The 24,116-nt window shown below is 41.0% G+C and overlaps 1 protein-coding gene across 5 annotated transcripts in view; it reads right to left on the bottom strand.

Moving 5' to 3' along the window:
* SORCS1 (sortilin related VPS10 domain containing receptor 1) overlaps window positions 1-24,116 on the bottom strand; it is a 425,391-nt gene that overhangs the window by 56,741 nt on the left and 344,534 nt on the right. For all 5 annotated transcript variants that reach the window (XM_064144430.1, XM_064144431.1, XM_064144428.1 and 2 more), the window contains 7 exons: window positions 17,900-18,079; window positions 12,838-12,984; window positions 7,208-7,310; window positions 6,669-6,745; window positions 4,542-4,633; window positions 2,539-2,646; window positions 1,391-1,508 (listed from right to left, as the gene is read on the bottom strand). In XM_064144430.1, the coding sequence (XP_064000500.1) occupies window positions 1,391-1,508; window positions 2,539-2,646; window positions 4,542-4,633; window positions 6,669-6,745; window positions 7,208-7,310; window positions 12,838-12,984; window positions 17,900-18,079 (825 nt within the window). The remainder of the gene's footprint in view (window positions 1-1,390; window positions 1,509-2,538; window positions 2,647-4,541; window positions 4,634-6,668; window positions 6,746-7,207; window positions 7,311-12,837; window positions 12,985-17,899; window positions 18,080-24,116) is intronic.

Raw genomic sequence — 24,116 nt, 5'->3', positions numbered from 1 at the left:
TGAAAACACAGTCTGATCCTACACAATCTAAGATACAGAGCAGGTCTATTTCTTTGATCTGATTTCTTTGGCAATAACTTTGTTCAGTAGAAATTAGTAATATGTATCTATGTAACTATTTTCCAAGGTTTACAAATTCAAGTTTTACAGGGTTTGATTTGTTATGTGAATGCTAAAACTTTCCTGTTTTTTCACTCCTGTCTTCAGTACACTGCTAAATATTTCTATTTAGCAAACTTCAATGGAAAGCAACTTAACTAGGCAAGAGTCCACAGCACCCTTTCTAAAAATAGTTCTGCAAGCTCCAAAAGCCAACATCTTCAAAGATATACTGCTGAATACTTGGCATTTTTGCTTATGCAAGCACAAGAAAGCAGAAAACAAAATACAGTGGGGTCTCACTTGCTACCTTTTATGCTGTTAAAATCGCTGTAGGAAGAGAAACTTCTCATGGTTTTGATTTGCCCATGAATCAGAAGGGACCAAGTGGCAACAGGTTTAAAATGCTCTGGTTCATTGAATTTCAAAGAAGCTGTAGTGATTTTCAGAATCTAAAAATCTAAGTCATAGGCAGTATTTTTAGTGTGTAGTTGTGCCTTGTGTGAGCAGATAGTCTGAGTCAAGCTACTTTCATTTCATATTGATTATTAAATGCTTGCCCAGCAAGATATATACAGAAAGGCAATCTTTAATGATATAAATGGGTATTTTGCTTTAGACTTCAGTGGAGCCTTTGGTGTTGATATAACCATAGAATTTGGGCCATAAAATTGGCAGAGCTGGGAACGTGCCCCAAAGCAGGCACAGGTACCACACAAACCATGTTGCATTGCTGGGCACTTAAGCAATGGTTCTTGGAATGATGTAGCGGCTACATCCAGGGTGCAAGGGGCACACTGAACTTGGGAATAAAGTTCCTGACTCCCACAGCAGGTGTACCACTGCTGAGAGAGCTAGAACAAGAAGAAAAGAAAGTCTGTGAGAAATAAGGAATAAGAAGGCAGGAATTTGGAAAAAAATAAGTGTGAAAGCAACTAGAAGTGTCTTAAGGTACTGGATCTGAGTACACAGATGGAGGAGAAAGGAGATGTAAGAGTTAAGGAGTTCAGACTCTTTAAGTGACAGTGCTTCTGCTGTTGCATTTTTCAGCTCTGGCCTTAGATAGCTGTCTGCAGTGAGACTGAAGCCCAAAAGGTAGCTGGTCACCCTGCAAGGCTTTCAGAGTGTGATCTGAGGCCATCTATATAACATCTATATAACATCTAACCTGCCCAGTAATGAATGATCAAGTATATCAAACTATCAGGGAAAGACTTTGGATCATGCTGATCTTTAACTGTAGGATCATTAGTCACTCCAGGTCAGATTCCCCAGACTCCTTGCTCCTCACCTGGCTATGGAGTTGCCAAGGCCTGTAGTCCTCTTCTGCACACCTCCGATCAAAAATAGACTTGTAGTCTATTTTCACCAGCTGCCACTCTGAGCGGTGGCTGAAATGGCCAAACACTCTACAGAACACAGCAGAAAGAGTAAACAGCAAAAGGTAGCAGCAGATGGAGCCTGGTAGTTACAGAGGTACAGTCATCCACAGGTTTCCAACAGAGATTAATTGCACAACAAGTGCCAGTCTTACTGATTTTCACTTGACTAACATAATGAAAATGAAACTTAGGCTGCTAATTACCTACAACTCTCTTGAAAATTGCATGTAGCTTTTATTCTGTGGACAAGATCCTCCCACTTATGTCAATCCTCAAAATGACTATACAGAGAACACTTGATATGGGGCTGGAGACAGTTAAACCTATAGCAGTTTGAGATCTCAATGATAAGCTTTGGGAATCCCTTACATATTAAAATCAGATTCTGAAAGGAACATTCTTCATAGACCTCTGTTAACTCAGGTTAGCTTCCAAGCCACACATTCTGTTCATTATAGGTCAGCTCATTTTTTCACAGAGAGAAACTGAACATTTCTCTGCTTTTTGCAAATCTATCTCAGGTAAAATGTCACAGTTTCTGGCAGGGTGAATCCAGATTTATGCATCATGCAGAACTCAGCATACCACACTGAAACTAATCATAATTTTTCTTGAGTCAGCCTCCAGGCAACTTTTTTTTTCATTCATTTTTTACAAAAGAATGTCTTCATTTTTCTGTCTCAGTTAAAAAAAAAAAGAAAAAAAGAAATAAAAAGGAAAAGAAAAAAAAAGAACAAGAAGTAGCAGCAAAAGCAGAGTTATAAAAATACCCCACCATTTTTCTTTCAAATATTCATTTGCCAAGAGTAATTCTGCTTTAAAGCACATTCAATTTGAGGAGACAGGTTTCATGCTGATAAGCTAAGTTGTAATCTTTTTGCAGCTTGCAAGGAACCATGTTGTCATTCTTTCAATCACATCATAAATAAACATTGATAACTTAGCAACAGAAGACTGCAAACTCCCAGCTTCACACTGGCATTGGTCCCCAGCAGCCCTCATAATGTATTTATGGTGCAGTTTCCATCAACAGCAACATGATGGCATGCTCACTCACGTCATGATGAGAGTTTCCTCTCCAGGCTCCCCTAAAACGCCATCGACAAACAGTGGGAGGGATGTGAAACTATACTTGCTCCAAGATCTTCCTTCATCAAAACTTAACCTAGCAGAGAAAGCAGAATTAGTGTCTGGTGGGAATGCAAGAAGAAGAAATGCAAGAAAGGAAAAATAATGAGCTGTGTAGAGAGTGAACAGTGTTGATTCTCAGGAGTTACAGGATACCTTCCCTGTGGGAGAGAAGAAAGAGCTAAGATCAGGGGCCAGATGGCCCTGGAGGAACAAAGGTTGAAGGGAGAAGTCCATTAAAAACAAGGTTGTACATAGTTTGTATTATGTTTGTGCTGGCTTGAGGCTAACCAAGTGTAGTACTATGATTCTAATTGGGATATTTTAATGAAATTAATTTATTGGCTGTGAAAGGAAAATAATGGTGATTTCTATATTACCCATTCTTTCTGCTAGGACACATGAAAACAAGAACACAAAGATAAGTCAGTCTTTGCCTGGCTGTTGCCATATTAACTCTTCTGCCTGAACCTGCATATTGTCAACTAATTATTTTGCTTCTAACCCTTCTTGCTGACCTTTTCCAGCTCACACTGCACATAAGGGAGATCCTGAGATAAGGGAGAGGGTGGAAAGGGTAGAAGAAAGGAAGGAGGGCGGTTGGTTGGTAGCCCCTCCTGGGCAGTTTGCTGCTGGGAGGGGTTTTGTATCTCTGTATTAGTATTTACTTGTGTATTACTGTATATAGTTGTAAATGTATCAGTATATATTGTACACATTTCACTCATAAATTGTGCAAAGCTGTAAATGCAACTTCATTCCTTAACTTCCAGCTGGCTAAATTCAGTCTGGGTGAATTCCTAACCTTGGGCGGGGGGAGGGGGGGTGAGTAACACCCAAACCACTACAGTGTTAATGCTCTGTCTGTATTATGGTATAAAAAGTAGCTCTGTCTGTAACAGAGTGGGATTCTGCACGTCCTGGTGGAGTCCAGCCATGTTTCTCAACAATGTCTTCTTTTCTTACTCTCCTAATTTGCTTGAGACTCTCTACTCCAATTCGGCTTCTACCATGAAGTAGGAAGCAGCATTCTTGGATACTACATTTTCATTCTTTAAATGTATTTTTTTTAAAGAAGTATCATTAAACAAAGCATTAATCAAGCTTGCTTGGCATCACACCAGGAACCCACGACCAATAGCTAAGTGGTAGAAATGTGTTAAGAGATTGATGCTTTAAGGGAAAAATGCATCCTAAGGCTAAGATTAAAAATATATATATATATAAAAAAAAGTGATTGTGAGCATCTTATTTTTGGGTCACCAATGTAAGACATTGAACTTCTGGAGAATAGGATTTTTGCTGCTTCAACCAGCAGTCTTCCCTGTGGTGTGTCTAAGTGAAAGCCTGCAACAATTCATTGCTTCTTAAGACTTGGGTCTGCGTGTTTCAGATATTGATATGACAGTGACTGTAGCGCGAGTAAGTAAATCATGCAAAATAGCACAAAGCTGTGTTGTAACCATCACTCAAACGCAAGAATGCTAACTAGCAGGGACACTTTTGCCACATTTGCTGTATATACCCTGAATCTATTTAACAAAATTCTGGTTCATAAGCACTGCCTGCCACAGAGAAGACAAGTTCATCAAAATTTTTGAATAGAAACAGCACTTTGGTACTTAGTAACAGACAAAAACATAATCCATATGTATATGTATATATATATATATATATAAACATAAATAACCAAATCTTAAAGCCAAGCTGTGGCAAGCCAGATGAGCTGTGGGTTTATATTGACAATGTCTCAGATTTGGCCAAGTTGAAACTACATAAACTGAAATTCCCAGGATTTCTTAGTTTCATCTGAGTTAATGTTTGCCAGTATCTTTACTGGTATTTTCTGGATTGCAGCTACTCTGCATGCAACCTGACTGACTGCTTCCTGCCATATTAAAAGAAGGTCAGAACACACTTAAGAGTTATTACCAGAGATGTCTAATAGGCAAAGATGTGTGTTTCATGGCGACCAGTACTCCACCTTGATCCAGGTACAGAACACTGTGTTCTTCCTCAAAGATCTAAGGACAAGAGAGCATGTATTAAAATATATTTTCCTTATGGTCATGAAAATGTCATAGCTCTTTAAGTACAATCACAACACAGGACAGGTATGTGCTATGGAATTTACAGAGTAGAGGAAGACATTCTAGATAGAGAGAGTTCCTTAGTTTTGTTTTATCAGGTCCTTAGAAAATACATCCTGCCTCTGCCTGATGGGAATTTAAAAACATGGATTTAACATAGGTCAAAAATTTCTCTCTTTTCAATGACAGAGTTTAATTTAAAGAAGAACTATGGTGAAGGTGACAGCACTGGAGCAGAGTGCCCAGAGAGGTTGCAGAGTCTCCTTTCACAATCTGCCTGCATGCATTCCTGTGCAGCCTGTTCTAGGTGTTCCTGCTAAAGATGATCTCTAGAGGTCCATTCCAACCCCTAACATGCTGTGATTCTGTGATCCATGTATTTGCACATCTGTGGTCCTGTATCTCACCCAAGTGATGTAGATGGAAAAATGAGGCCAGTCAAACATCATAAAGTAATTGGATTCTTTCAATACTGAATATGTAAAAATATTTTCTTTTCCTTTGTCTTTTTTTTGTATAAAGCTTTCTGCAAGCATCTGCTCTCAAGTTTATATAGCAGCATTTGCCAATCTGGACTGTGACTCCTTCTCCGCATCTTGATATCCCATCCAGAAAACAGGAATAATAGAACTTCCTGTTGTGAGGATAAACACATTAAAGGGTAGCAAAACCTTGTCAGCAGGTGGGATTCCACTACGTATGAGGAATTTAATTTCATCAGCAAGTTTCTTTCCACAGTTAATGGTGAGTTAATGGGGACTGAGCGGCTGGAGAGCAGCCAGGAGGAAAGGGACCTGGGGGTACTGATAGATAGTAAGCTGAAGATGAGCCAGCAGTGTGCCCAGGTGGCCAAGACAGCCAATGGCATCCTGGCCTGCATCAGGAACAGTGTGGCCAGTAGGACAAGGGAGGTTATTCTTCCCCTGTACTCAGCACTGCTCAGGCCACACCTTGAGTACTGTGTCCAGTTCTGGGCCCCTCAATTCAAGAAAGATGTTGAGGTGCTGGAACGTGTCCAGAGAAGGGCAACGAAGCTGGTGAGGGGCCTGGAGCACAAATCCTATGAGGAGAGGTTGAGGGAGCTGGGGGTGTTTAGCCTGGAGAAGAGGAGGCTCAGGGGTGATCTTATTACTGTCTACAACTACCTGAAGGGGCATTGTAGCCAGGTGGGGGGTGGCCTCTTCTCCCAGGCAACCAGCAATAGAAGAAGGGGACACAGTCTCAAGTTGTGCCAGGGTAGGTATAGGCTGGATATTAGGAGGAAGTTCTTCACAGAGAGAGTGATTTCCCTGGGCTGCCCAGGGAGGTGGTGGAGGCACCGTCCCTGGAGGTGTTCAAGAGAAGCCTGGATGAGGCACTTAGTGCCATGGTCTAGTTGATTGGATAGGGCTGGGTGCTAGGTTGGACTGGATGATTTTGGAGGTCTCTTCCAACCTGGCTGATTCTATGATTCTATGATTCTAAGTGTAGCTTCAGAAAAAAGGCTGAACTGAATTGCTGTCTTCTCCGTTATCTTAAGAGGAAGGCAAAATAAGGTGTTTATACGGCACTGAACTTCATCCCAGTCAGCTTAAATGAAATGAGTCCCACATGCATTTCCTGATTCTCAGGAAAGTATAATCATGGACAAAGGAAAAATGGCGTGATTGGTACAAGGGATGCACCACAGTAGAAGTCAACACATCCTCTCAGCTTAGCCTTCATATTTTACCCTATTTGCTTTGCTACAGGGTTAAACTGAAGTCACACTCTGAGCAGAATCACAAAAATAATTTTCTGTTATATGAAGTCTAAAGACATACTCAGTGTTTTTCTTTGAGCATCTCTCTAGCTCTCAGAAGAAGAATTTATCCTTTTTCAAAGATTTGCAAAAAAGCTACACTTGAACCAGAAGAACTAAAAAATAGCTGACAGTTTGAATCTACTTTCACAATTTCCTCTGATTACTCTTTAAACTTTTATCATTTACCTGCCTCCACGTGTTCCCAGCGTCAGAAGAAACAAACATGCTGATGTTATTGTCTGATAGTTCAGCACCTATATTACCTGTAAGATGAATATTGATTAGTCATGCAACACTCCAAGAAAAAGTCAAATTAGCAAACCAGAAGACTGAATGTATTTATTTAACTTTTGTGATTACAGAACTTCCAGTTTTGGGAAGAGGGGAAAGGGAACTACATTCAGTTGGAAGGAAAAATAGATAAATGACTGAATCCATAAAGCTCTGTGCTCCTCCAGATGCAAAAGCAAATACCCTGATTTCAATCTTACGGTGATGGGAGTGGAGAGATAGAAATGATCTCCTAGTCTTGAACTCCAATCTCCATAAAAATCACTCATCAAGTTGAAGGTCCATAAGGACTTCCACTTGATAACCTGGCTTCCTTCCCAGTACTGGTAGTTTGACACTCCACAAGCCACTCAACACCCTCCAAAACTACCACAAACTCAGTATCTTGTGAGTATTTGCACATCATATATCGGCAATCCTTAAATGTTTCATACCTGAAGCTACAATAATACCAGGGGCGGTGTCTCGGCTGGCAATGTTTCCTGAAGTATAGGGATTCTCTGAGACCTTCAGATGAAGATGAAGAGAGCAATAGGGCTATGGAAAAAGGGCAAATAAAAGTGAAAACCAGGCACAATATGAAACATATGCTCCTGTTTCTACAGACTTAGAAATATAGTGTCTTTCTGTATTACTACCTAATTGCTGCATTCAGCTACCTTTAGAAAGACATGGCCACTGCCCTGGTTTTGTTGTGAGAGTTCTGCTATCGTTTTCTAACACAGCTGTTCCCACCAGGAAACTGATTTACTAAGCAGAAGCCATCTCACAAGGACAAGATCTTTGAGGCTGCAACCACAAAGGAGGCAATAAGGCTTGCAAGGGCAGGTGCAATAAGGACTATCTGTCCTCCCTGGCTCCTAGCTCTCTTGGGATGCAAGCAGGGCTGCAGATATTCTGGAACAACTCTCAGAGCAGTAGTGCTCAGCTATCTCTGCAACAAGGAGCAAAATAACCCTATTGAAGTGGTACTGAGCCCCCACTACTTTGCCATAAGAAACAACTTAATGAGGACAGTGTTATACCATTTCTTGACTCTGAATAGTTTTGCCATATGACTCTGTTCTGCACTGCACTAACAAGAAATATCAAGACTGGAAAGTGTTAGTTTAAAAGTTGTTTGACACCATGCTTCATCACCCTATGTGAATGTGACCTTTGAGATCTCAGTACAAATACAACCATTGAAACCTCACCTATTTCATATTGATTTTGTATGTCAGGTACTCAGATAAGACTAGAACGGTACAGAATAAATCGGCTGAACAAGACAGTAAGACAGGCAGGTTTCCACAACTGCCATTACAGTTCCCTCAAATTTTGTAGTGTGATCATTGCTGAAGTTTTCTGATATTTTTTGCCTTCTCCTGGGTTTAATTTTTAGGTTGTTTTTTTCTTCCAAACTTGACTAAGGCTGCTTCACAAAACATACTAAGTGAAGAAAGGTGGAAAAATACTGTTAATAAAACCTATAGTGCATTGACCCATTCAAGTGGGACCTTATGTAGGAGCACAAACACTGCAAAGCCCATGCTTTAGCTTGCATGACTTTGTAAAAGGAGCAGGAGAGGCTCTGCACAAGAAAACACACATTCAAGACCTTAAGGCTCTAAGAAGGCAGGTATTTCTGTCTTATATTAGCTGCCTACAGGCTAGATCTCCTGTCCCAAAAGTTTTCTAGGCTTCCTCTGGAGAAGACCTAGCTGCATAGGTCACTGGAGGAAGACCACACATCCACCCCATCCCATCTCAAAGCAGGTGCTTGTGACACTGAAAATCTCCCTCTGGAGAAAGGCAGGGTTTTGGTTTTTGCAAAGGCAAATGAAGGTGGGAGCGTGGGATGGGAGTTCTCACTTATGTGAGACATGAAAAAGGGACACGAGTTGTGCAGAAGGGAACACAACTTGCCAGGTGGAAAGTACTGAGCAGCCTAACTCAAACTGACAGCCTTGTGAGGGCAGCCACTGGAGCAGCCTGAGGGCACAGGGAGGGAGTGGAAACCAAATTGAGCTGACATGCATGCAGGAAGTGGAAAAGCATTACAAGAGCATGAATTTTTTCCTTTCACATTTGTATATGTTGTGAAAAGACAGAACATATTTTTCAAACTAACATACTCCAAACCCATACTGGCATATTTAAGACAATAGCTAATGTCAGCAGCTCAGTCAACTCTCCACTCTGACAGAGATTAGATCTTGTTAGACTCAAATCTTTGTGCTACCAAAGGTTTTCTTTCAGATTTGTCTCATTTCAGAAATAGTATGCAGAAATGGAATGTATATCTCAAATATTAAAAGCCAGGTCACCTGAGCAGAAATGGTACTTCTAATGGCATAACTTCATATTGGTTGTGGTGTAGGAATGCTTGGAATGTAGTGACACTCCAGCCAAACATCCAAAATTACTGCCCATGGTTATCACATGTCCTTATTGTGGCAGCATTCTCTTTTCTGTCTTTTCATCTGTATCCTTACATAGTTCATCCACAGATATTTTCCCAGTCTGGTTTCTGTTCCATCATACTGTTGGTCTCTTCATGTTCCTCCTAGAGTTTAACTCCCATGCAGATCTCAGCTGCATTTTTTCTGACTTCCCATCAGTTGTTTCTATCTTTTCTGTTGTTACTGACAACCTACTGAAATCATTATTATCAGCAGAACCACCAACTTTGGGCTTCCCTGGCATTACCTAGACACCATATGTACAGACACCAAGGGAGAGACAACTGCCATGGAGCATTTACAACCCAGGTAAAAGATAAAGCATGAAGGACAGTGATAGAGCCCATTGCTCTGATCATTGCTCTGGAGTTCATTACTTGCATCCTAATATTTCCAAGACAGCACTTCTATGCTCCAGGCTCAGAAAGCTCATCCTTTCTTAGTAAAATTTCTCATAAATACTTATAAGCTCACTTCTTGGCTGATTTGCAAAGCCCACCTGAACCATCTCTAGTGGCATTACACAAACAAAACAAATTATTAGTGACTGTCCCTGGTCAGGAGTGAGGTAAAGTATCATAAAGAGAGAGATGATGCTGACATCATTCATAAATCTAGAAGTAGTCACAGTAATTGCTCATTTGCAATAGCAAGAAACAAAGAAACATTTCCAGAAGATATATTCAAAATACCTCACTTAGGCAGTTAGATTATTGTGTTAGTGGATGGCATGAATGCCTCTCCCTTACAAGAAAAAGATATCGGGGGAAGGGAGACACAGAGAAAATAAATGAGTTGCCCAAGGAAATTTGAGATAGGCCTAAAAAACAAATCAAGATTCTCCTGAGATGCATCCCTGTGTTTTAACCAAAAGATTATCCTTAACAGCTAATTGATTAATTCTCCCAAACAGATGACTCTTAACTTGCAAGACACGATTACTCCTCAGTTAATCATTCCACAGCACAAGTGAACAAACCCAGAGTCTCTGGGATCTAGTAACTTTTTAGATATTTATAAAGATTAAGTATATTCATCTTAGAAAACAAATGGTATCAACAAGAAAAATAAAACCTTGGGATTAGGTGGAATTTCATTGTTTTCCTCTACCCTCATTAGTCAGAGCCAACACCACCAAAAAAAAAGGGGGAAAATAAATTCTTTGAGTTGCTTTTAAAAACACCTTGACCATGCTGTCACTAGAGGGATGGTAGTGTCTGGCTTGCCTTGTGATTCAACCAGATCCTTTCTTAACCAAATTAGCTGCCATCTTATGTACTTATATGTATTTATTTCTGCATCAATTGCCCCTTAGTTTAGGTTTAAAGCCAAACACACAGAGCATGGCACTTGCAGGCTGGGGATCATCCTGTCACTCTGAGTAGATCCCATTCTGCTAATGAGCTGAAACACACAACATTGCTGTGGCCCAACCTATTGCTAGAGACAGCTGGGCTGAAAACCAAGTGTGAAAGCATCAGTACCTGCTGTGGAGGAAGGATGGAAGCATATAACACCAAGAAAGACTTTTTGTCAGAATGTAAACTTCAAATTCATGGAAAAAGACTAAACCTTACTTTATTTTATTTGCCTTGATGTTTTTATGTACTTCTTCTCCCTTATCAGCATCCTAGAATATATCACATAATATCAATCTTGAGTTTCTGATAAAATTGACTATCATTTGAAAAAAGTCAAGGTGTGGGTTTTTTTACCAAGTACATTCACCTGACTTAAACCTAGATTACAATCTATTTGCAACGCAAAAGCCTCTTAAAAAATTATTTGCTTTATGCATGCTAAGTTTTGTGATTGTCGTATCTTTAGTTTCCAACTTACAGAAAGACTTGGTTTAAAAATGTCTCCAGTGACAATTTTTAAAGGCCATGGTAGAAGAAAACAAACTGTTGTAAGTTTAAGACTGGATCTTTTCACCACAAAGAAAGTACTCCAGAAGTACCAGAGTACAAGGAGTGGACAAGGGAAAATGTAATCTTTAGTTATTTCATTTCCATCAGCCTGCACCCCTATATAAACCGACGTTTCTGGCTGTCCTGTGCTTTTCTCCCTCTCTGTTTCCCAGAACAGATCCTTTTCTCTTGTGATGCTTGGGGGAGGTTTGCAGCCTTCTGCAGTTTGGGTAAAACTCATTTCTGCTGTGTAATTTGGGCCTAGTATGGGGGCAGGGAACCAGGGAGGTATGGGGAGGGCATTGAGGTTTGGTGTTAGGTCTGCTTAGGGGGGGAAGGCTTTTAAAGGTTTTGGCCTAATGAGATTGTGGAAAAGTCCAGATTAGAGAATCGGACTGAGGCTGAGCATGAATTCACACATTTTGTATTTCTGTCTATATCTGTAAATAGTATTTCCATTTAAACTTCCAATCCAGTGAGGAGTGTTTTTATTTTACTTCTTTGGGAAAGGATAAAAGAGCTTTCTCTTTGCTCAAACCCAAGACACAAACACAAACAAATGTATTCATGCTCTGAAATAACTCTTCTGCTTGATGCTCAGTCCTCCCAATTTACTTTTTCCAGGATGGTCAGAAAAAGAAAGACTTGCATTTTGGCCCAATCAAAAAAATAAATTATTTGAACAGCTTCAAATATCAAGTTATTTACCCCTTGCTCTTGCAATAATGTGTGGGATTCAGTTAAAAGATCTGTACAGCATTGATCTACTCATCAGAGAGCACAGAATGTAATAGATTCAGATTCTAGCAAACTTACATCCTCAAAGTAGAAATTATAACTTATTTTTCCTGATGGAAAACAATATGCAAGTATTGGGCAGCAGGTATGGGGCAGCAGAAGGAAGAAAAGTCTAAAGAGAACTCCTGATTCTACCCCAAACCATGTTAGAACTCATGTCACATAAAAGCTAGTGAGAATCCCAGATGGTTTCTGATTATTACTCCACTAGAGTATTCAGATTATATTAGCTGAAAAATATGTTAAGATCAGTCTAAGCTTTCTAATTTGACAGAGACCTCCAATTGTATTCACACTGCTTATATTCTGCTTTTGCATTTGGAAACTGTTTGCATGTAACGATGATTAAAAACTTACCTGTATGTGGATCTCTACCAGTAAATACAGAGAGATACAATATACATCCAACACAGAGCTGTATTTGGATGAATGTGTCGATTCTCACTTCTGAGCTCAGAAAGAAAATGATAAATATTAATGCTGTCAACAGAGCGGCCTGAAAGAAATCTGAGCTCTGCTTTCCTCTTGAGCCTGTCTCAAACCATTATGTCCCTGCATGCTCCTGAGCTACAATAGCTCACTCCTCCCATCTAGTGTCCAGAGAGTCAACTGCGCAGAAACGGCGCCCAATTTCACCTGCTTTTTAAGAGACTCACTTGTGCAGAAGGAAGCGGATCTATGATGCTTCCTTCCAACCCACGAATTAAATTAAGCTAAATTATAACGCGAACTCTTGCAATACCATGTCCCGGCCCAAGTCTAATGTATTGCACTTTTAATATGCAGTATTCTCTCAGTGAGATGGGCTGCATGGAGAGAAGAGTTGTTCTTCCCTTCTTCTGTTTCCTGGCACAAAAAGATCGTGCTGGGATGTTACCACCCACCAAGTTCCACCCCCGCCCAGGTACTTACTAGGAGACAGTGAATGGGGTTTCCTCTTAGATCAGTGTCCGGAGCCTGCAACAAACTCCAGTCTCTCCCTTTATTGTAGGTGATGAAAGTTTTCACTTGGTTGTTAATCTTCTTGTTAGCCAAGAACATTCCCTTTATCCCTGCTACCTAGGAAAAATTGACATGGCTGAAAAATAGATCAAGTCGATGCAGGCTCTGTGAATGTGATCCTCTTGTTAAGTCAAACCCAACAGAGATCTGGTGGCTGTGTTAATGTGGTAGATATCAGGGTAAGGATTGCCAAGAAGCATTAAAGGAAGGCAAACCGAGGTGCTGAGGACAACAAAAAAACATCACAGGTGGAAAAGTGACAAATGGAAGAGGAATACATTTCAAAATCAGCATGGGAACATGGTGAGAAGTCAATAGTATTATCAGTGACAATCTCTCAACTGTGTAGGCATCCTTCTCACTGAAAGATGAAATAAGTATAGAACAATTATTTGTCTCACACACTGCAGTAGTAGGAAACAGCAGCAGTTTTGCCCTTGCAAAGAAAAGGGACATGCAGTTCAGTGCTTCTATTCTCACATGATCTGCTTAAGAGACTTCATCTACAGATCCCAAAGGGTTTTGCAATTATCAGTGTTTCAACTGGATAACTTGGGGTACAGAGGTGTTTTTATTTCAGTTTCATGTTTTGAAGAAACCATAGAACAGGAGACTCCAGCAAGGCCACCCAGAGTCCTAGTTATAGATCCAGCAATGAGATTCTCATCCTTTTGTTTTTCCTGGTGTTTTACCCAACAGTTTTATGCCACAGACCTGCAGGAGGATTTTGTAAAGTTGTGATGCTGAGGGACTCAATTGGAATCAAGCCCAAAAGTGTCTTAGTGCAGAGAAAAAACTGTCGACCTCAAACCACAACTCACACTGCAGAATGTTCCCATCTTCTCAGCACACTGAAAATCAATAGCCCAATAGCTGCTGCAGCTCGCGAATGAATTTGTTAGGCTGTCAGTCTGCAATCTGAGTGCTGCAATAAACCGGGAAGTGAAACGGGGAGAAGGAGGGGGAAAGTGAGAAACTTTGGGTCTCTTCAGTCACCCACCCCACCTTTTCTTATGATGTAGAACTGGTACATAGAATCATTCATCGAGACTTTCTATTCACAGAGATTATTACTCAGACAGCATGGCATGGCAAATGGCTACACGGCACATTCAGAGTTTGTTCCGGCGCAACTGATTTAATCACATGGCTGGATTTGGATGCTACAGCTTTCAGTGAGTAGGATCTTACTGCACTTTTAGTCACACGCTGTGGCACTACCAGGGTACAGTGCATTGGTACAGTACACTGCTGTACACAGTCATTCTGAATAGCACTTTCCTGCTTGAGCAAAGGCACTGCATTCCATTAAGTTACAAAGAGACTTAGATTTCACTTGTTATAATGGGCAACAGCCTTTAAATTAGGTAGTTAACTAATTTACTGATGATACAAGAAAAAAAGAAGAATATTTTCTACTTCTTAGCCAGATAGCTTGCTCTCATCCAACTGGGAGTAGGATTTCTTTGTTGTAGTAGGAGGGCACCCTGACAAGACATGGGTACTCGGTCTCTTAGTGAAAGGCCTGGAACACAAACCCTGTGAGGAGAGGCTGAGGGAGCTGGGGTTGTTTAGCCTGGAGAAGAAGAGGCTCAGGGGTGACCTCATTGCTGTCTACAACTAGCTGAAGGGGCATTGTAGCCAGGTGGAGGGTGGCCTCTTCTCCCAGGCAACCACCAATAGAACAAGGGGACACAGTCTCAAGTTGTGCCAGGGAAAGTATAGGCTGGATGTTAGGAGGAAGTTCTTCACAGAGAGAGTGATTTCCCATTGGAATGGGCTGCCCAGGGAGGTGGTGGAGGCACCATCCCTGGAGGTCCTCAAGAAAAGACTGGATGAGGCACTTAGTGCCATGGTCTAGTTGACTGGATAAGGCTGGGGGATAGGTTGGACTGGGTGATCCTGGAGGTCTCTTCCAACCCGGTTGATTCTATGATTCTATGATTCTATTAGGGCTGGAAAAATAACATAGTTCTGCCTTTAGTACCAGAGGCCAGAGCCTATACTTCCATTTATACTTTCCTTTGTTGTTGTCCTGAAATAGTTGTATTATATAGTCCCTGTGAAATGCTGGCCATAAATGACTAAAGAGCATTTTATATATCAGGTGATAAATGTGTTCTGAAATCCTGTGAATTTGTCTTTTTATGATTCTAGTCATGGGCTGGGACTCAGAATCCTTTCCCATGAAAGCAAGCTGTAAGTTATACTGTCAGTCTTGGACAGCTCAATCTGAAAAAAAAAACCAGCCCAAAAACACCACACATACTATACATGTTTGTGTGCTCTCAGAGGAATAACTGCACCTACTGCACACACACGATGGAACACACAAGCATCTGTTCATCCTTGCTGTTCAGAAGAGACAAAGGCTCATACAAGTAAGGGCATGGCCACAAGCGGTCAGAGAGAAAGAACTCTATCAGCTCCCACACGGGCATTGTAGACAACATTCACCAGCCTCAATGTACTGTATGCAGATACAAATGTTGCCCACAGATTTAGAAAGACTCATACACAAAAACTCAAAACACATCCTTCATTTCCTATCGCCAACTTGCTATGTCAAACAAATACTTCTCAGCCAAGATGGGGATTCTAGGACTTGCCTTTTTTAAGCACATATATACCATAGCTATACACCAGCTTCTCACACTCTGCTCTTCAGGTGTGGGTTCCTAGAGGCAGGAGCGTTTTGCTGTAGACCAGTTCAACCACAGAGGCAAAGAAAGTCGTGTTATGTTGTTGCAGAGGTACAGAAACTAGAAATGGCATTCAGACCAAATGGGCATTGATTATGGCTCTTTCTTTGCTCTAGGAGATGGAATCCAGGACAGCCCTTTTGTGGCTGCTGACCCAGTGAATATGGAGCCCAACTGGGAGGTGGAGGACAAAAGGGCTAACCATCTCTGTCCAACACGCAGAAGAGTAAATACTCTTCCTCTAGGAGTGGTGTCCTCAGCCTCTACAAGGTCCAGTAGCAGAAGAGCCCACACTAACAAATTTCAAGTGAAAAGGTCCTGGTGTCTTACAGAAGAAGGGAGAACGTGATGGGGCACTATAAAAGAACTTCTGTTTGATCTTCCTGTCCAAACCAATTTCCCACTGAATGACACTTTGAAGATTTAGCCTTGATATAGAATGAGTTTAGGAATCTGCACACAGAAACACCTTCACTAACACCTGACAAACATGCATACAGACACATGCACATTAAACAGGACATTGGCATCTTCTCAGCTAATCTTGCTTTTCAAAATACAGTGCTGCCACCACAGAGTAACTCATTTTGCAACCTATCCACTTCTTTTTAAGTTATCTATAGATTTTCTTTTTTCTCATCTGCATCTCCATTTACCCCTAGAGCATTCATCATCTGCAACAATCCTACTGGGAAAATCAAGCCGGATGGCTTTCTGTTCCCTTCCAGCTAGAACATCAAATTGAATGCAAGGCTTGTGCCAGGTTCAGTGTCAGCCAATATTCTTTCTATTTAGATAATCCACAGATATGATGATACAAGTCTGATTCCATCAATTTCAATCCAGGTTCCTGTGTGGTACCAGTACAGTAAAACAAAGCAAAGGCTTTTCTTTCCCCATGGGATGTAGGACACCTTTACATAATGCAGTGAATCTGCTTCTCAAGCTGCCAGTGCTGCAGACAGATTAATAGCCAAAATCTCCAAATGACTGAAATACCAGTCCCCATCCTCCTACAGCTCATCTGCATTCACATGTAACACTTGGCCTCCATGTTTGAACAATTCCAAGTGATTTCCAAGTATAGGGTAGCTGAAGGAAAGCTATATAGCAAAGCTAATATTCAGATGGTCAATGGGAATTAAGGGAGGCATCTTCATTTTCAAAGAGCTCATATCTAGGCCATGGTCTTTAAATGGTCAGAAAATCCCTCGGAGGATACCTCAAAAGAGAAGCTGACTCAAAGTAACAGCTGAGGACAGAATTTCTACTCAGTTGAGTGTTGTCTCCAGAAGTAAAGCAGAGTAGGCGAAGTGAAAGGACACAGTAAAAGTCCTGTTGTTACGACCAGTTGTCACAGAAGACAATATAAACCATCCTTTCCATAGGTGAGTTTAGGCAGAATGTACTTGCCAGGAAAAGGCTCCAGGGTAAAAGGGATGTTAAAATAAGGTAGAAGTGTTTCTGTGCTCATGGGACAGCCCAACAGGGTTTATCTAAAATCATTCAGTTCCCAAGCTGAGGAGGGTGACAAAAATAGCTAAAAATTGCTGTCTCTCCTTCACTTCTAAAACAAGAGATCAGGCTGTCAGAAACACAACAAAAATTGGAGAATGATGCCATTCAGAGTGTTGGGAGCTTTCAGACTCATAGGCTGGACCAATATGATGCAGCAGAATTTTGGCTGAGAAACTTAAGAGTTCCTCCTAAAGACTAAATGAACTATTCCATTATATCTTCCAATGCACATCTTCCTATGCATGAAAGAGCCATGAGCTTTGCCTCACTTGAGAACCTACAGGAGAATACAGCATTGGATCTTAGTGAATCATAAGATTAGGTTGGATGTTAGGAAGCACATCCTCATGGAAAGAGCAATTAGACAGTGGACTGGACTGCCCAGTAAGGAGGTGGAGTTGCTGTCCCTGGAGGTGTTTAAGGAAAGATTGGATGTGGCACTTAGTGACATGGTCTAGTCAATGTGGTGATGTTAGGTCGTAGGCTGGACTTGATGATCTCAGAGGTCTATTCCAGCCTCAGTAATTCTGTAATTCTGTGATTAGGCTGGAACTAAATTCAATACCTATGTAAAATCTGGGTTTGAAACTCATCTGATTGTACTGAGGCCCTCAAGTTAAAGAAGGGTAAAACTACATGCTTAATAATTTTTTGGCTTGCTGTTCACATGCATACTACAAGACTGAAATGCAAGATGAAATGGCACTGGCACTATGTGTGATAGAAATGAGACATTTGGCATCATGACATACCTCATAGAGGTCAATCATCACATTCCCCTCCAGCCCTTGACTACTCTTGACATTTTCCAAGGCCAGGGTGAAGTACACCCCTCGGGTGTCTGAGATATACAGATTGTATGTGTCATTCTGGTTCCACTCTTGAACAGCTGCAAACACCTGATTCTCATCTGTGCTGATAACATGCATGTCCTGGGGAAAGAAAAGAGAAGAAGGTTACTAGAGGGAGCTCTGCTCTGTCATTTCCAAGGGCACATAAATAACTGTGGAAGAGTAAGGGATATATTTAGGCTGGAGTTTAATCAGGAACTATAGACGGCACTCCTGTAAACAGTTGATTCCATCCAGAAATGTTTTACACCAGCTCTCTTCTTCCAATTTTCAAAGTAGCAATTAACTGATGAGGTGTTAATTGAACATTTACACTGGCAACATATTGTTATACAGCAGCACTTCTTGCTCCCTACCAACACTTCGATTTTAATGAGTTCTTAGTTTGGAGCAGAGGAGTATCATTTATTTGTTGGTTTGGTTTTTTTGGCATCTGAGTGATTCTACTTGTGACTGTGGAATCCCAGATAGGAAAGATGCTGGGTGTTATTTTTTTGTTTGGTTGGTGTTTTGTTTTGTTTTTTTGGGGGGGGGTGTGTGTTTTGTTTCTTTCAATACAAGAAAAGTAGCATCTGAAACATCTGCTTCTTGTCTAGCATTCAGAAACCAAGTATGTTTGGGAACTGACACAAGGAGGATATAATTGGTTAATGTTTGCAGCCAGTGCTGCTGTTCTTTGTTACTTTTAATGACAGGATCAACAAGAAGCCAAGGCCCTTGGACCACTATGATAAACACTCCCCCAAATAATACAACAGAAACACAACCTTAATCTTACCTAGATGTAAAGAACTGTAGTTAGATCACGAGCAGTATAAGTGAGGTTTAGTTTTACTCTATTTGTTCTGTGTGTTACAGCAGGCAGGAAGCAATGAAAAGTTTGCATAATTAAAGAAAAACCAGAAACTATTAAATCTGATTCCCTCTTTCAATGTCTGGAGAAATTACTAGCCAGTGGAAAAAGCCAGCAGGAGAGAGACTGTTGTAACTAAATTCCCAGGCTCTATCTGCCCAGCACAGGCACTCTGAGTTCTTTGGTGCCATAAAAATCTGCAGAGGTAGGAAAAGAAATGCAGATTTATTAACACCAGGTGATTCCCAAAAGATTCAGCTGTTCTTTGTGGTTTAGGCAGATACCCCTAAGTTATTCTGCATCCATGAATCTCAGCTAGGGCTTTCTATATGCAAAACTGTTAACTTTATCAGAAAATATACTCCAGAAGCTGATGTTCTTTCTTCTTTCTGTGTCCAGTACTGTGTCCAGTTCTGGACTCCTCAATTCAAGAGAGATGTTGAGGTGCTGGAACACATCCAGAGAAGGGCAGCAAGGCTGGTGAAGGGCCTGGAACACAAACCCTATGAGGAGAGGCTGAGGGAGCTGGGGTTGTTTAGCCTGGAGAAGAGAAGGCTCAGGGGGGACCTCATTGCTGTCTACAACTACCTGAAGGGAGATTGTAGCCAGGTAGGAGTTGGCCTCTTCTCCCAGGCAACCACCAATAGAACAAGGGGACACAGTCTCAAGTTGTGCCAGGGAAAGTATAGGCTGGATGTTAGGAGGAAGTTCTTCACAGAGGGAGTGATTTCCCATTGGAATGGGCTGCTCAGGGAGGTGGTGGAGTCACTGTCCCTGGAGGTGTTCAAGAAAAGACTGGATGAGGCACTTAGTGCCATGGTCTAGTTGACTGGCTAGGGCTGGGGGATAGGTTGGACAGGATGATGTTGGAGGTCTCTTCCAACCTGGTTGATTCTATGATTCTGTGGTTCTGTTAACAACAGTCTTTGACAATTCACACATTCTCACAGTTTTTCTAGAGGAAATTAATACTTCCAGATGGAGCCTTGTAATGTAAAGACAAAAAAATAATATCATGAAGAAACCTTATCTACACATTTGAAAGTGGATTGACCATGAAGTTAAGATTCAGAGCAGCTGTTCGTTCATCAAGATCCAGAAGTGAGTATGGAGTGGAAGAATATCCACTTGATTTACTTGCTTCTTTGTTCTGGAGAAAAATGTATCCCAGAAGATGGGCTGCTTTTGTAGAGGAACAGATTGGCTTAAATCCTCAGGCAATAAGAAAGGCAGCAGAAGTCCCACTGCCTTCTACTAATTGAGGTTGTGAATAGACATTCTCTCTCAGCTCCAGCTGTGCTAGTAGAAGTTCTTGCTGTTTGTTAGAGGCTTCTTGTTTCAAATTGTCACCCTAGTCAATGCTTGTAGACCTACATGAGCAGGTGTTCCCACTGTGCCTCAGGCAACACTGGCTAACATAGTTCTAATCTCAAGTCTCAACTTTTGCATATGTGCACATACACAGAGGGCAGAGCTCTCTGTTTAAGCACAGTCAGAAATTATAAGTAAAACTTCTTTTGTCTGGTGAATGTACAGTTCCCTTAATTTACCATTTCAATCAATAGTTTAGTAATAATTAGGGAGCAGAGGTAAAGAGAGTTTGATCAACACCAAGGAATGATTCTATGACTTCACAATCCTACAGCAAAAAACAAAGGCAATTGAATGGGTGTTCAAAGAGCAAATAAGTAAATTTATTCACTTGTTGCTTCTTGAGTTTTGATCAGATCATGCTGTAAGATGCAAGTATGAAGCAGATCCCAGGATGAAAGAATTTAGGCCTGAAGATGAAGAAATTGAACACAGAATTGGTTATAATATATCTGGTGCAGAAAGTCCAGAGAGCCTTCCAACTGTTTGCCTTTGGGGATCAATTAATTTTTACTCTTAACACAGTCTTGTCCAACAGACACAGTAACAATGTAAAGCTTGGATAGAAAGGGATCAGTACATGAGCATCAAACAGGTCTCTGAACATCAGGAAATTCCTGACTTTCAAACTGGGAAAATTAAAATCAACCTATATATCATATTAAGTGGTTAATTTTTTTTCAAGATGGGAGATGCTTATTTCTGGGGAAACAAATAATACAAAAATACAGCCTTCATCTCGATATGGACCAAAAGCTTCTCTGCATCTTCCACCACTACAGCAGATACTCACTCTAAAGAAGAAGAGGAGGACAGAAAAGGAAAGCAAAGCACCTTTCTCAAACAGTTGTTGTCATCTTAAGGGGCTCTCCATGCATCTGCGTACTGAGAACCTGAGCTTTCCTCTCTCTTGCAGTACTTAGTGGAAATACATTAATATGCAGCTCTACTATCTGCCCCTCTTGCCTTTCCAAAGGCAAAAGAGCACAATGCTGTGCATGGGTTTGGTCAGGCATCTACACAAATAAGCAAAGGCCAAAGCTTTCTAAATTACTAAACATGTTTCCCTTGCCCTTTTAGCACTTTGCCAGGGAACTTTTCTTCCTGGCAAGATAAATAGAAGGAATGTGCAATGCCTACTTTATTCTGTCAATTACTGGAACTGTCAGCTCTTTTTAAGATCTGTATTTAAGGGCTTTTTTTTTGGTGATCATTGCTGCTTCTTCCATCAGAATGTGCAACTTCAGGTTGAAGGAAAGAAGGTAATGAATTTAAAACAGATTTACCACAAACCCATCTCATCAGTATTCAGCCCAGCACCAGTTAAGGACAGGTCTTTTAAAAAGAGAAATTGCTTGGCTTGCTTCAGGATTCACAGATGTTGGCCCAGTGCATTGGTATAAAATGGAGCAAATGGATCCTGTGTGTACATTTAAGGTGATTATCATCAGTGATATTAGTGTCTGTGACAGAGCACACATTGTTGTGCTGTGGTACAGAATGGGTAGTACCAGAACCACTGCAGAAATTAGCAGATCTCGGTAAGGACCTTTTACACAGCCTATATACACATTTTATATTGTCCCAGGTTGAGGTTATAGAGTTAAAAAAAATTCTGGGGACTAGAAGATTGTCATTCAATGCCATAATTCTGCTATCTCTTTGTAGACTCACAACAAGGTCATTTCCTTCTCCTTTCCTCCTTCTCCTGCCCTGTGTGGCAGGAGCCACTTTATCAGGAACATGTAAGCAGTAGACTTCTTGGATAGCAGAGGTGTTGTGGGGGGGGAGGATTGGAGCACTGGGGAGCGTAGATTTAGCTTTTTGGGATGGGGGAAACTTCAAGGGGGTTTGCCATGGATGGGGAAATTGCTTTGTAATGTCTCTCTCTGTATTTCTCTCTCTAAATATAATTCTGTTTTTTCTCCCCAATTTGATTTGAGAGTTTACTTTCTGTCGGCTCTTTAAAAATCCCATGACATACATGCAAGCATTTTCTTGAATGGGAGTTTCAAGTTCCTGTAAGTCTTTAATCAAAGGGGCTACTAGTCTATCAATGCCAAGGAGAACATTTTAGTTTTGATTTGCTGTAGGCCATTCCTGCTTCAGCAGTGGTATCACCCATCAAAGCTGCCTGCCGTCGCACCCCTCCAGTATAGGAAAAGTGACACACAGAGACAAAAAGCTTGATATTTCCATCTTCAATTCCAGAAGTCACTTAGTACTGTTTACCATATTTGGTCCCTCTTTCTTAGATGAAGGAGATAAAAGAGAATTTAGACATAAAAGAAGCTGTTTGTTGCAGTTCCTGGAATAGTATAACACTTTGTGCATTCTTAATATAAAGCAGCTACTGTGCTTTGATAGCAGCCTCCTAGACAGCCACAGCTCCAGCTTAGCTCCTTCCAAGCCAAATGTAGCTCTTTGGCTTTTGAAGATATTCTGAGAATGTGACAAAGCATCTTATCTCTTTAAATATCTGCCTTTTGCTTTGGGTCAAATAACATGAATGTATTGCTCCAATTCCTATTCTCTGACAACACATTGCAATTTAACTGTAGTGTATCTTCCCTGGCTCTGCAGCTACTGCTTTGAGAATGTAGACAGCTGAGAAAATTAGTGTGGGCTAAAGAAGACAACCAGTTCAAAGGAAAGAGCCTCTCTTACAGTCTGAACCAGCTGTAAATGATTATTTTGATTTGGATGTTACAATAACCATGCTGCAATTTCAACTCCTTTGGCTAAGGGCTGCTTCAAGTAACACCTGTTTAATTTTGATCTGAATTGACAGATTAATTCCTTTCTGCTTGGACAGGAAGTTTCAATCAAGCCCAACTTTAAACATGTCCTGGGATGCATCAAGAGAAGTGTGGCCAGCAGGGCAAGGGACGTGATTCTCCCCCTTTACTCTGCTCTCGTGAGACCCCAACTGGAGTACTGTGTACAGTTCTGGAGCCCCCAACACAAAAAGGACATGGAACTGTTGGAGTGAGTGCAGAGGAAGGCCACAAAGATGATCAGAGGACTGGAACACCTCCACTACTAGGATTTAATCTGGCAGAGGGAAGATTTAGACTAGACGTTAGGAAGAAGTTCTTTACAGTGAGGGTGGTGAAACACTGGAACAGGTTGCCCAGGGAGGTTGTGGACGCTCCCTCCCTGGAGCTGTTCAAGGCTAGGTTGGATGAAGCCTTGAACAACCTATTCTAGTGGGAGACATCTATGGCAGGGGGTTGGAACTGTGTGACTTTTGAGGTCACTTCCAACCTAAACTATTCTATGATTCTATGATTGAAGATTTTGGGGTAGACCACAGGTCTCTTGTGTCAGAGCTTCTGGTAGGGTCCTCAAAGTCCTGTAAGCTGAGCTTGCAGGTACTGTAAACAGGAGCAAAGGGTACAACAGCTGACTAGGTAAGGTATGGTATTGAACGCTTGGGTTTGAGCTGCAGTTTGGTTATATAAAGGCCACCCAGTTAATCCATCATAAACGGGTCAGTTGGGTTGAGGAATGAAAGACAGGCAGTTGTGGTATTAGCCTAATTGTCCCTCTGAATACTTCTACCTACAAAATCTGCTAACGCTATGCTTTTTTATCTTTTTTGTCAATCCTTGACTAATTTCTGGGAATGTATTTGTCTCCAGATGTCAGAATTCACAAAGAATCCACAAAATCATTTGCTACCTTTGATCTTAACGTACATTTCAACCAGAATACATTAAGAATCAAAAAGTCCTCCAGGAAAAAGAAAAAAAAAATTCCTTTGTCATGAAGCACTTGTTAGGAGCCCAGCTGCAAAATGGTGATTTCTTTAAAATGGAGCTAAACTTTTATATAGATGTTTTAAAAAAATGCATCTCCAGAAGGTAGCAATAGCCTTTCAAGCTCCAGTGC

Source organism: Pogoniulus pusillus, chromosome 6, assembly GCF_015220805.1.
Source record: "Pogoniulus pusillus isolate bPogPus1 chromosome 6, bPogPus1.pri, whole genome shotgun sequence".
Taxonomy (NCBI): Eukaryota; Metazoa; Chordata; class Aves; order Piciformes; family Lybiidae; genus Pogoniulus; species Pogoniulus pusillus.
The sequence above is the reverse complement of the archived record's forward strand: the minus strand, read 5'-3'. Positions and strand labels throughout refer to the sequence as shown.